The sequence below is a fragment of the Arachis stenosperma genome, chromosome 9 (genome assembly GCF_014773155.1).
Source record: "Arachis stenosperma cultivar V10309 chromosome 9, arast.V10309.gnm1.PFL2, whole genome shotgun sequence".
NCBI classification, from domain to species: domain Eukaryota; kingdom Viridiplantae; phylum Streptophyta; class Magnoliopsida; order Fabales; family Fabaceae; genus Arachis; species Arachis stenosperma.
Window position 1 is genome coordinate 125939831 of NC_080385.1, and position 13211 is coordinate 125953041.

General features: G+C 40.2%; 1 protein-coding gene across 1 annotated transcript; it reads left to right on the plus strand.

Annotated features, from left to right (window-relative positions):
- The first annotated feature begins 9656 nt into the window (after positions 1–9656).
- On the plus strand, positions 9657–10436 carry LOC130949911 (uncharacterized). The gene is made up of 2 exons (XM_057878512.1): positions 9657–9802; positions 9950–10436. Exons 1-2 carry the CDS (start codon positions 9657–9659, stop codon positions 10434–10436), a joined length of 633 nt encoding a protein of 210 aa, XP_057734495.1.
- The last annotated feature ends 2775 nt before the right edge of the window (positions 10437–13211 follow it).

The window sequence follows — 13211 nt, forward strand, 5'->3', positions numbered from 1 at the left end:
TCAAGCATACATTCAGAAGTCAAAGTATTGCCACCACATCAAAATAATTAATCTGTTATAAAATTCGAAATTCATGCAATTCTTCTCTTTTTCAATTAAGAACATTTTTCATTTAAGAAAGGTGATGGATTCATAGGACATTTATAACTTTAAGGCATAGACACTAAGACACTAATGATCATGTAATAAGACACAAACATAGATAAACATAAGCATAAAAATTCGAAAAACAGGAAAATAAAGAACAAGGAAATTAAAGAACGGGTCCACCTTAGTGATGGCGGCTTGTTCTTCCTCTTGAAGATCTTATGGAGTGCTTGAGCTCCTCAATGTCTCTTCCTTGCCTTTGTTGCTCCTCTCTCATGATTCTTTGATCTTCTCTAATTTCATGGAGGAGGATGGAATGTTCTTGGTGCTCTACCTTTAGTTGTCCCATGTTGGAACTCAATTCTTCTAGGGAGGTGTTGATTTGATCCCAATAGTTTTGTAGAGGAAAGTGCATCCCTTGAGGCATCTCAGGGATTTCATGATGAGTGGGATCTCTTGTTTGCTCCATCCTTTTCTTAGTGATGGGCTTGTCATCATCAATGAGGATGTCTCCCTCTATGTTAATTCCAACTGAATAACAGAGGTGACAAATGAGATGAGGGAAGGCTAACCTTGCCAAGATAGAGGACTTGTTCGCCACCTTATAAAGTTCTTGAGATATAACCTCATGAACTTCTATTTCCTCTCCAATCATGATGCTATGAATCATGATAGCCCGGTCTATAGTAACTTCGGACCGGTTGCTAGTGGGAATGATTGAGCGTTGGATAAACTCCAACCATCTCCTAGCCACAGGCTTGAGGTCATGCCTTCTCAGTTGAACCGGCTTTCCTCTTGAATCTTTCTTCCATTGAGCGCCCTTTTCACAAATGTCTATGAGGACTTGGTCCAACCTTTGATCAAAGTTGACCCTTCTAGTGTAAGGGTGTTCATCTCCTTACATCATGGGCAAGTTGAATGCCAACCTTACATTTTCTGGACTAAAATCTAAGCATTTTCCTCGAACCATTGTAAGCCAATTCTTTGGGTCCGGGTTCACACTTTGATCATGGTTCTTGGTGATCCATGCATTGGTATAGAACTCTTGAACCATTAAGATTCTGACTTGTTGAATGGGGTTGGTAAGAACTTCCCAACCTCTTCTTTGGATCTCATGTCGGATCTCCGGATATTCACTCTTTTTGAGTTTGAAAGGGACCTCGGGGATCACCTTCTTCATTGCCACAACTTTATAGAAGTGGTCTTGATGCACCCTTGAGATGAATCTCTCCATCTCTCATGACTCGGAGGTGGAAGCTTTTGCCTTCTCTTTCCTCTTTCTAGAGGTTTCTCCGGCCTTAGATGCCATAAATGATAATGGAAAAACAAAAAGCAATACTTTTACTACACCAAACTTAGAAGGTTTGCTCATCCTCGAGCAAAAGAAGAAAGAAAAGAGTAGAAGAAGAAAAAATAGAGGAGATGGAGGGGGGCTTTGTGTTTCGATCAAGGGGGAGAAGTAGTGTTTAGGTTGTGTGAAAATGAAGGAGTAAAGATGGGTTTATATAGTGGTGGAGAGAGGGGTAAGGTTTGGCCATTATGGGTGGGTTTGGGAGGGAAAGTGGTTTGAATTTGAATGGTGAGGTAGGTGGGGTTTTATGAAGGATGGATGTGAGTGGTGAAGAGAATGGTGGGATTTGATAGGTAAGGGGTTTTTGGGGAAGAGGTGTTGAGGTGATTGGTGAATGAGTCAAGAAGAGAGAGAGTGGTGGGGTAGGTAGCGATCCTGTGGGGTCCACAGATCCTGAGGTGTCAAGGATAATTCATCCCTGCACCAAGTGGCGAGCAAAAATGCTCCTTCTGCCAATCCTAGCGTTAAACGCCGGCCTGGTGCCCATTTCTGGCGTTTAACACCAGCTTTTTGCCCATTTCTGGCGTTAAACGCCAGTCTGGTGCCCCTTTCTGGCGTTAAACGCTCAAAATGGTGCCAGACTGGGCGTTAAACACCCATTTGCTGCCCTTACTGGCGTTTAAACGCCAGCAAGTTTTTCCTCCATGGTGTGCTATTTTTCTTTCTGTTTTTCATGCTGTTTTTGCTTTTTCAATTGATTTTGTGACTTTCCATGATCATCAACCTATAGAAAACATAAAATAACAAAGGAAAATAGATAAATATAACATTGGGTTGCCTACCAACAAGCACTTCTTTAATGTCAATAGCTTGACAGTGGGCTCTCATGGAGCCTCACAGGTACTCAGAGCAATGTTGGAACCTCCCAACACCAAACTTAGAGTTTGAATGTGGTGGTTCAACACCAAACTTAGAAGTTGGTTGTGGCCTCCCAACACCAAACTTAGAGTTTGACTGTGGGGGATCTGTTTGACTCTGTTTTGAGAGAAGCTCTTCATGCTTCCTCTCCATGGTTACAGAGGGATATCCTTGAGCCTTAAACATAAGGGATTCTTCATTCACTTGAATGATCAATTCTCCTCTGTCAACATCAATCACAGCCTTTGCTGTGGCTAGAAAGGGTCTGCCAAGGATGATGGATTCATCCATGCACTTCCCAGTCTCTAGGACTATGAAATTAGCAGGGATGTAAAGGTCTTCAACCTTTACCAGAACATCCTCTACAAGTCCATAAGCTTGTTTTCTTGAATTGTCTGCCATCTCTAGTGAGATTCTTGCTGCTTGCACCTCAAAGATCCCTAGCTTCTCCATTACAGAGAGAGGCATGAGGTTTATGCTTGACCCTAGGTCACACAGAGCCTTCTCAAAGGTCATAGTGCCTATGGTACAAGGTATTGAAAACTTCCTAGGGTCCTGTCTCTTTTGAGGTAATCTCTGCCTAGTCAAGTCATCCAGTTCTTTGGTGAGCAAAGGGGATTCATCCTCCCAAGTTTCATTACCAAATAACTTGTCATTTAGCTTCATGATTGCTCCAAAGTACTTGGCAACTTGCTCTTCAGTGACATATTCGTCCTCTTCAGAGGAAGAATACTCATCAGAGCTCATGAATGGCAGAAGTAAATCCAATAGAATCTCTATGGTCTCAGTGTGAGCCTCAGATACCCATGGTTCCTCATTAGGGAACTCATTGGAGGCCAGTGGACGTCCATTGAGGTCTTCCTCATTGGAGATCACTGCCTCTTCCTCCTCTCCAAATTCGGCCATGTTGATGGCCTTGCACTCTCCTTTTGGATTCTCTTCTGTATTACTTGGAAGAGTACTAGGAGGGAGTTCAGTAACTTTCTTACTTAGCTGACCCACTTGTGCCTCCAAGTTTCTAATGGAAGACCTTGTTTCAGTCATGAAACTTTGAGTGGTTTTGATTAGATCAGAGACCATGGTTGCTAAGTCAGAGTGGCTCTGCTTAGAATTCTCTGTCTGTTGCTGAGAAGATGATGGAAAAGGCTTGCCATTGCTAAACCTGTTTCTTCTACCATTATTGTTGTTGAAACCTTGTTGAGGTCTCTGTTGATCCTTCCATGAGAGATTTGGATGATTTCTCCATGAAGGATTATAGGTGTTTCCATAGGGTTCTCCCATGTAATTCACCTCTTCCATTGAAGGGTTCTCAGGATCATAAGCTTCTTCTTCAGATGAAGCGTCCTCAGTACTACCTGGTGCAGCTTGCATTCTAGACAGACTTTGAGAAATCATATTGACTTGCTGAGTCAATATTTTGTTCTGAGCCAATATGGCATTCAGAGTGTCAATCTCAAGAATTCCTTTCTTCTGATTCGTCCCATTGTTCACAGGATTCCTTTCAGAAGTGTACATGAATTGGTTATTTGCAACCATTTCAATGAGTTCTTGAGCTTCTACAGGCATCTTCTTTAGATAAAGAGATCCTCCAGCAGAGTTATCTAATGACATCTTGGACAGTTCAGACAGACCATCAAAGAAGATACCTATGATGCTCCATTCAGAAAGCATGTCAGAAAGACACTTTCTGATCAATTGTTTGTATCTTTTTCAAGCTTCATAGAGGGATTCACCTTCCTTCTGTCTGAAGGTTTGGACTTCCACTCTAAGCTTACTCAATTTTTGAGGTGGAAAGAACTTTGCCAAGAAGGCATTGACTAGCTTTTCCCAAGAGTTCAGGCCTTCTTTAGGTTGTGAGTCCAACCATATCCTAGCTCTGTCTCTTACAGCAAAAGGGAATAGCATAAGTCTGTAGACCTCAGGGTCAACCCCATTAGTCTTGACAGTGTCACAGATTTGCAAGAATTCAGCTAAAAACTGATGAGGATCTTCCAATGGAAGTCCATGGAACTTGCAATTCTGTTGCATTAGAGAAACTAATTGAGGCTTAAGCTCAAAGTTGTTTGCTCCAATAGCAGGGATAGAGATGCTTCTCCCATAGAAGTCGGAAGTAGGTGTAGTAAAGTCACCCAGCACCTTCCTTGCATTGTTGGCATTGTTGTTGTTTTTGGCTGCCATGGTTTCTTCTTCTTTTAAGAGCTTTGTTAGGCCCTCTAGAGAGAGTTGTGCTTTAGTTTCTCTTAGCTTTCGTTTCAAGGTCCTTTCAGGTTCAGGGTCAGCCTCAACAAGAATGTTTTTGTCTTTGCTCCTGCTCATATGAAAGAGAAGAGAACAAGAAAATATGGAATCCTCTATGTCATAGTATAGAGATTCCTTGAGGTGTCAGAGGAAAAGAAAAATAGAAGGAAGAGGTAGAAGAATTCGAACTTATCAAGAAAGATAGAGTTCGAATTGTGCATTGAGAAGGAGTGTTAGTCCATAAATAGAAGGATGTGAGAAGAGGGGAAGAAATTTTCGAAAATTAAAGTGAATTAATTAAAAGAAATTTTGAAAAATGGTAATTGATTTTCGAAAACTAAGATTGGGAAAGAAATAAAGTGAAATTGAAAAAAAGATTTTTTTGAAACCAGAAATCAAAAGGATATGATTGAAAACTATTTTGTAAAAGATGTGATTGAAATGATATGATTGAAAAGTTATGGTTTTAAAAAGATATGATTGAAAAGATATGATTGAAAAACAATTTAAAAAAAATTTGATTTTTAAAATTAATGACTTGGCTTAACAAGAAATTTAAAAGATATGATTCAGACATTAAACCTTTCTCAACAGAAAAGGCAACATAATTGAAATGTTGAATCAAATCATTAATTGTTAGCAAGTATTTTTGAAAATGGAAAGAAATTGATTTTGAAAATATATGATTGAAAAGATATGATTTGAAAAAGATTTGATTTTGAAAAAAAATTATGAAAACTTGAAAAACATTTGAATTGAAAACAAAATCTTCCCTCTTATGCCATCCTGGCGTTAAACGCCAGAATGGATAATGCTACCCTTTTGGGCGTTAAACGCCCAGCCAGGTACCCTGGCTGGCGTTTAAACGCCAGTTTTTCTTCCTCACTGGGCGTTTTGAACGCCCAGCTTTTTTTGTGTAATTCCTCTGCTGCATGTTCTGAATCTTCAATTCTCTGTATTATTGACTTGAAAAGACACAAATTAAAAATTTTTTGGATTTTTAATAATGAGGAATAATCAAAATGAAACTAAGATCAAATAAACAATGCATGCAAGACACCAAACTTAAAAGTTTGTATACTACTGACACTAACAAATTGAGAATGCATATGAGAAACAACAAAACACTCAAGACAAGAGAATTTAAAGATCAGAGTAAGGAAATCATCAAGAACAACTTGAAGATTAATGAAGACACATGAATGAATTCGAAAAATGCAAGAAGAAAAGAAACATGCAATTGACACCAAACTTAAAATTAGACACTAGACTCAAACAAGAAACATAAAATATTTTTGGTTTTTATGATTTTATAATTTTTTTGGATTTTTTTCGAAACTTGAGTGAAAAAGAAAATAAGGATATCAAAATTCTTAATGAGAATTCCAGGAATCATGCAATGTCAGTCTAAAGCTTTAGTCTAAAGAAATTAGACATGGCTAGCCAACCTTCAGCAGGACATTGCATTCAAGAGCTAAATTGATGATAATCAATCAGCTTTGGTGATGATAAGAACATCACCTTGAAACACTAGAATTCATTCTTAAGAACTCTGAAGAAAAATACCTAAGCTAAGCAACAAGATGAACCGTCAGTTGTCCAAACTCAAACAATCCCCGACAACGGCGCCAAAAACTTGGTGCACGAAATTGTGATCATCAATGGTGCCATCAACATGGTACGCTCAATTGCAATCTCAACTCTTTATCACAACTTCGCACAACTAACCAGCAAGTGCACTGGGTCGTCCATGTAATAAACCTTACGCAAGTAAGGGTCGATCCTATGGAAATTGTTGGTATGAAGCAAGCTATGGTCATCTTGTAAATCTCAGTCAGGCGGATTCAAATGGTTATGGAGGATTAATGATTAAAGAACATAAAATAAAGATAGAGATACTTATGTAATTCATTGGTGAGAATTTCAGATAAGCGTATGGAGATGCTTTCTCCCTTCCATCTCTCTGCTTTCCTACTGTCTTCATCCAATCCTTCTTACTCCTTTCCATGGCAAGCTGTATGTTGGGCATCACCGTTGTCAATGGCTACAGTCCCGTCCTCTCAGTGAAAATTTTCAACGCGCTCTGTCACAGCACGGCTAATCATCTGTCGGTTCTCAATCAGGTTGGAATAGAATCCAGTGATTCTTTTGCGTCTGTCACTAACGCACAGCCTTCAGGAGATTGAAGCTCGTCACAGTCATTCAATCCTTGAATCCTACTCAGAATACCACAGACAAGGTTTAGACCTTCCGGATTCTCTTGAATGCCGCCATCAATTCTATCTTATACCACGAAGATTCTGATTAAGGAATCCAAGAGATAAACATTCAAGCCTTGTTTGCTTGTAGAACGGAAGTGGTTGTCAGGCCCGCGTTCATAAGTGAGAATGATGATGAGCGTCACATAATCATCACATTCATCATGTTCTTGGGTGCGAATGAATATCTTAGAACAAAAATAAGCTGAATTGAATAGAAGAAAAATAGTAATTGCATTAATACTCGAGGTACAGCAGAGCTCCACACCTTAATCTATGGTGTGTAGAAACTCCACCGTTGAAAATACATAAGTGATAATGGTGATCATTGGCTTCGGCCCCAGAGAGGGAACCAGAAGAACCAAGATGAAAATACAATAGTAAAAGGTCTTATTTATAGAGAACTAGTAGCTTAGGGTTTACAGAAATGAGTAAATGACATAAAAATCTACTTCTGGGCCCACTTGGTGTGTGCTTGGGCTGAGCATTGAAGCTTCTATGTGTAGAGACTTTTCTTGGAGTTAAACGCCAGCTTTTGTGCCAGTTTGGGCGTTTAACTCCCACTTCTGTGCCAGTTCCGGCGTTAAACGCCGGGAATTCTTAAGCTGATTTGGAACGCCGATTTGGGCCATCAAATCTTGGGCAAAGTATGGACTATTATATATTTCTGGAAAGCCCTAGATGTCTACTTTCCAACGCAATTAAGAGCGCGCCAATTGGGCTTCTGCAGCTCTAGAAAATCCACTTCGAATACAGGGAGGTCAGAATCCAACAGCATCTGCAGTCCTTTTCAGCCTCTGAATCAGATTTTTGCTCAGGTCCCTCAATTTCAGCCAGAAAATACCTAAAATCACAGAAAAATACACAAACTCATAGTAAAGTCCAGAAAAGTAAACTTTAACTAAAAACTAATAAAAATATAATAAAAACTAACTAAAACATACTAAAAACATACTAAAAACAATGCCAAAAAGCGTAAAAATTATCCGCTCATCAGAAAGCATAGTAAATTGACAACAAGAATGAATTCTAACAACAATTAATGGCAAAGAATCAACAACAACAATCACAGAAAACACAATTAACATGAATTACCTCAAATTGCATTAAAAGAAGATGGAAGGTACAAAAGTAATTTAACAACAAAGTATGGAAACAAAATAGAAGAAATTACAACAAGAGAATAGAAGAAGAAGATGTTGCAACATAGAATTGAAAGGTAGAAGTAGATGAAAGCAAGGATTGAAACCTAGATCTAAGAAACTCTATCCTAACCTAATCCTAATTTTAGAGAGAAGAGAGAGCTTCTCTCTTTAGAAACTTAACACTAAAACTAGATCTAAAACTAACTAACTCCCTAATGAGTCAATGATGCCTTCCCCTTCAATCCTTGTTCCTTTCAAACATTTTGGCGCCAAAGTTGGTTCCAAACTGGGCCCCACAGCCTCTGTGAATTCGCTAGGCACGATTTCACTTAAAAATCACGTGCCAGCACCAACGTGTACGTGCATAGCACGCGTGCACGTCCATGGGGTTTTTACAATCCACACGTATGCGTCTAGTGTGCGTGCGCATTCATGGGTGCATCCCAAATCTTTGGCTTTTCATGATTTCTCCACTTTGCATGCTTTCTCTTCACTCCTTTGATCCATTCCTAGCCCCTTTTCAATCTAAAATCACTAGCAAACATATCAAGGCATCTAATGGAATCAAAAGGAGATCAAAATTATCAATTTAAGGGTCTAAAAGCATGTTTTTATATTTAAGCACAAATTAGGGAAAAACACAAAACCATGCTATTTCATTGAATAAATGTGAGAAAAGGTTGACAAAATACTCTAGATTCAACACAAGATAAATCCTAAAAATGGGGTTTATCAGCAGCCAACTTTGAGCTCAACCCACAGTTGATTACTTTAATGCAGCAAAATTGCCAGTATCATGGACTTCTATAAGAAGAAGCCACAGAATTCCTTGGAAACTTTCTGCAGATTTCTGACATAGTACAAGCCGATGAAGTAGACCAAAATGTCTACAGGCTGCTGCTCTTCCCATTTGGTGTAAAAGACCAAGCAAAGAGGTGGTTGGATACTCAACCCAAATCGAGCTTGAAAACATGGGATAAGCTAGTGGACAAATTCTTGAGCCAATCCTTCCCCCCAAGAAAGCTAACCCAGCTAAGGCTAGACATTTAAGGCCTTAGAGAAGAAGAGAATGAGTCTCTTCATGATGCTTGCGGGAGATACAGAATGATGCCAAAAAATAATGCCACAAAAATGTTTTCAGAATGGGTAAAATAGACATCTTCTATTATGGACTCACAGATAGGGCTAAGATGTCCCTAGATCATTTCGCAGGTAGTTCAATACACATGATAAAGACAATCAAAGAAGCTCAAGAACTCATTGAGATAGTTGCCCAACAACCAGCATCTATACTCATCTGGTGAGACTGCAATAAAAAGAGAGGTCAAGGTAGTGTTCACTGAATCATATCCTCCAAAACAAAGTGAATCATTGACCCAACATCTACACTCCCTCACACCATAATTTCTAAGATTTCAAGGAGTGTTACAAGAAACCCGTGCCTCCAACAAGAATATAGAGGCACGGCTGAACTAAGATTAATAGCATTTATATGAACGGATAAGAGAAGAATGTCAAGCCATCCAATTAAGGAGTGGAAAGACCCTGAACACCCATTCTCAAGACAGTAAGAAGCAAGGGGAGGAGGAAATGATAGAAGATGAATAAGTAGCAACCCAGGACACCAAGAGGGTCGTTGAACGCCCAAGGAGGGGCAGCAGTGGTGTCCAACGCCCAGAAGGGGGCAGTGTTGGCGTTCAACACCAGGAAAGGATCAGCATGGGTGTTGAACACCCAGATAAGGGAGGCCAAGCATGTGTAAGTTCAGGAAACACCCTTCCTAAGCAAGCTAGTAATCCTCCTTCTGGCACTACGGACACTAACCCTGCACCATTCAGAACACTTGAGAACAGGACCAGGATGCCGTATCCTCAGAAACTCCGTCAAGCATAAAAGGATAAGCAATTTGCTAGGTTGGCAGATTACATCAAGACAATGGAGATCAAGATCCCTTTCGCAGAAGCCCTTGAATAAATACCCTCCTATGCTAAGTTTATAAAGGACATATTAAGCCACAAGAAGGATTGGAGGGAGGTAGAGACAGTCCTCCTCACTGAAGAAGGTAGTGCAGTCATCCAGAGGACCCTACCGGAGAAACTGCAAGATCTTGAGAGTTTTGTAATACCCTGTACTCTCGAAGACGGTTGCACAAGGAAAGTTCTATGTGATCTTGGAGCAAGCATCAATCTGATGCCTTCATCACTGATAAGAAAACTTGGGATCAAAGAAGTCAAGCCTACCCGCATCTGCCTCCAGCTCGCTGATGGCTCCACCAAGTTCTCATCAGGAGTGGTTGAAGACTTGATCGTAAGGGTTGGACCCTTTGTGTTTACCACAGACTTCATTGTGTTGAATATGGAAGAACACAAGAATGTATCCATTATTCTAGAGAGACCCTTTCTGGCTACAGGAAGGACCCTCATTGATGTGCAAAAACGGGAAGTGACACTAAGAGTCGATGAGGATGAATTCGTACTGAATGCTACCAAGGTCATGTAGTACCCTGACACCCTAGAGGAATGTATGAAGATTGATATCATCGACCCCATGGTGGAAGAGGTATATGCAGTTGAGAGACTCGATAAGGAGCTGGATGACATCCTTGGGGATGATACGCCTAACATAAAGGTACCAGAAGAATAGGAGGAGTCGTTAAAGGCTCCTAAAGTGGAAGCTGAACCTCCCAAGCTTGAGTTCAAGCCATTACCATCTTCTTTGAAATACGTGTTTCTAGGAGATGGTGACACTTATCTAGTGATCATAAGCTCTGCTCTAGAGCCGCAAGAAGAACAAGCACTGATTCAAGTGCTGAAGACATATAGAACAGCTCTTGGATGGAACATAAGTGACTTAAAGGGTATTAGTCCAACTCGGTGCATGCACAAGATTAGGCTCAAAGAATATGCTAAACCAGTGGTGCAACCACAGAAGTGACTGAATCCAGCTATGAAGGAAGTAGTCCAAAAAGAAGTCACAAAACCGTGGGAAACTGGGATTATCTATCCCATTTCAAATAGCCTCTGGGTAAGCCCTGTCCAAGTTGTACCCGAAAAAGGAGGGATGACGGTTGGTGGACGAAATTGTGATCACATTAATGTAGTACTCTTTGCTATTGTATGGAATCATTATTATGGCTCTTTGCTATGTGTGGACACAACTCCGTTCAACTTAACCAGCAAGTGTACTGGGTCATCCAAGTAATACCTTACGTGAGTAAGGGTCGATCCCACAGAGATTGTTGGTATGAAGCAAGCTATGGTCATCTTGTAAATCTCAGTCAGGCGGATTATAATTGATTATGGATTTTCGAATAATGATAAATAATAAACATAAAATAAAGATAAAGTTACTCATGTATTTCCATGGTGGGAATTTTAGATAGGTGTATGGAGATGTTGTGCTCCTCCTGAATCTCTGCTTTCTTATTACATTCATCCAATTCTTCTTATTCCTTTCCATGGCAAGCTGTATGTAGGGCATCACCGTTGTCAATGGCTACATCCCATCCTCTCAGTGAAAATGGTCCTATGCTCTGTCACAGCACGGCTAATCATCTGTCGGTTCTCAATCAGGTTGGAATAGAATCCCTTGATTCTTTTGCGTCTGTCACTAACGCCCAACCTTCAGGAGTTTGAAGCTCGTCACAGTCATTCAATCCCAGAATCCTACTCGGAATACCACAGACAAGGTTAGACTTTCCGGATTCCCGGAATCCTACTCGGAATACCACAGACAAGGTTAGACTTTCTGGATTCCCATGAATGCCGCCATCTATCTAGCTTATACCACGAAGATTCTGTTGGGGAATCTAAGAGATATGCTCCCGGCCTAAGGTAGAACGGAAGTGGTTGTCAGTCACGCGCATTCATAGGTGAGAATGATGATGAGTGTCACGGATCATCACATTCATCAAGTTGAAGTGCAACGAATATCTTAGAATAGGAATAAAAGAGAATTGAATAGAAAATAATAGTAATTGTATTGAAACTTGAGGTACAGCAGAACTCCACACCCTTAATCTATGGTGTGTAGAAACTCCACCGTTGAAAATACATAAGTGAAAGGTTCAGGCATGGCCGAATGGCCAGCCCCCATGGTCTAAGGACTATGCTCCCCGAGATGTCTAATACACTAGTAAAAAGTCCTATTTATAATAAACTAGCTACTAGGGTTTACATGAGTAAGTAATTGATGCATAAATTCACTTCCGGGGCCCACTTGGTGTATGCTTGGGCTGAGCTTGATCTATACACGAGCTGAGGCTTTTATTGGAGTTGAACGCCGAGTTATAGCGTGTTTCTGGCGTTCAACTCCAGGTCGTGACGTGTTTCTGGCGTTTGACTCTAGACAGCAGCATGTACTTGGCGTTGAGCGCCACTTTACGTCGTCAATTCCCGAATAAAGTATAGACTATTATATATTGCTGGAAAGCTCTGGATGTCTACTTTCCAACGCCGTTGAGAGCGCGCCATTTGAGGTTTTGTAGCTCTAGAAAATGTATTTTGAGTGTAGGGAGGTCAGATTCCAACAGCATCAGCAGTCCTTTTGTCAGCCTTTTTCAGAGTTTTGCTCAAGTCCCTCAATTTCAGCCAGAAATTACCTGAAATCACAGAAAAACACACAAACTCATAGTAAGGTCCAGAAATGTGAATTTAACATAAAAACTAATGAAAACATCCCTAAAAGTAGCTTGAACTTACTAAAAACTACCTAAAAACAATGCCAAAAAGCGTATAAATTATCCGCTCATCACAACACCAAACTTAAATTGTTGCTTGTCCCCAAGCAACTGAAAATCAAATAGGATAAAAAGAAGAGACTATACTATAAATTTCAGAAAATCAATGAATATTAATTCTAATTAGATGAGCGGGACTTGTAGCTTTTTGCTTCTGAACAGTTTTGGCATCTCACTTTTTCCCTTGAAGCTTAGAATGATTGGCATCTCTAGGAACTTAGAATTTCAGATAGTGTTATTGATTCTCCTAGTTAAGTTTGTTGATTCTTGAACATAGCTACTTTTATGAGTCTTGGCCGTGGCCCTAAGCATTTTGTTTTCCAGTATTACCACCGGATACATAAATGCCACAGACACATGACTGGGTGAACCTTTTCAGATTGTGACTCAGCTTTGCTAGAGTCCCCAGTTAGTGGTGTCCAAAGCTCTTAAGCACACTCTTTTTGCTTTAGATCACGACTTTAACCACTCAGTCTCAAGCTTTTCACTTGGACCTGCATGCCACAAGCACATGGTTAGGGACAGCTTGATTTAGC

Bases quoted from the DNA above. Each gene is read 5' to 3' on its own strand.
- LOC130949911 (XM_057878512.1), top strand. From the start codon at position 9,657: ATGGGTGTTGAACACCCAGATAAGGGAGGCCAAGCATGTGTAAGTTCA. The intron at 9,803-9,949 runs GTATCCTCAGAA...GGACATATTAAG, and splicing joins GAGAACAGGACCAGGATGCC to CCACAAGAAGGATTGGAGGG.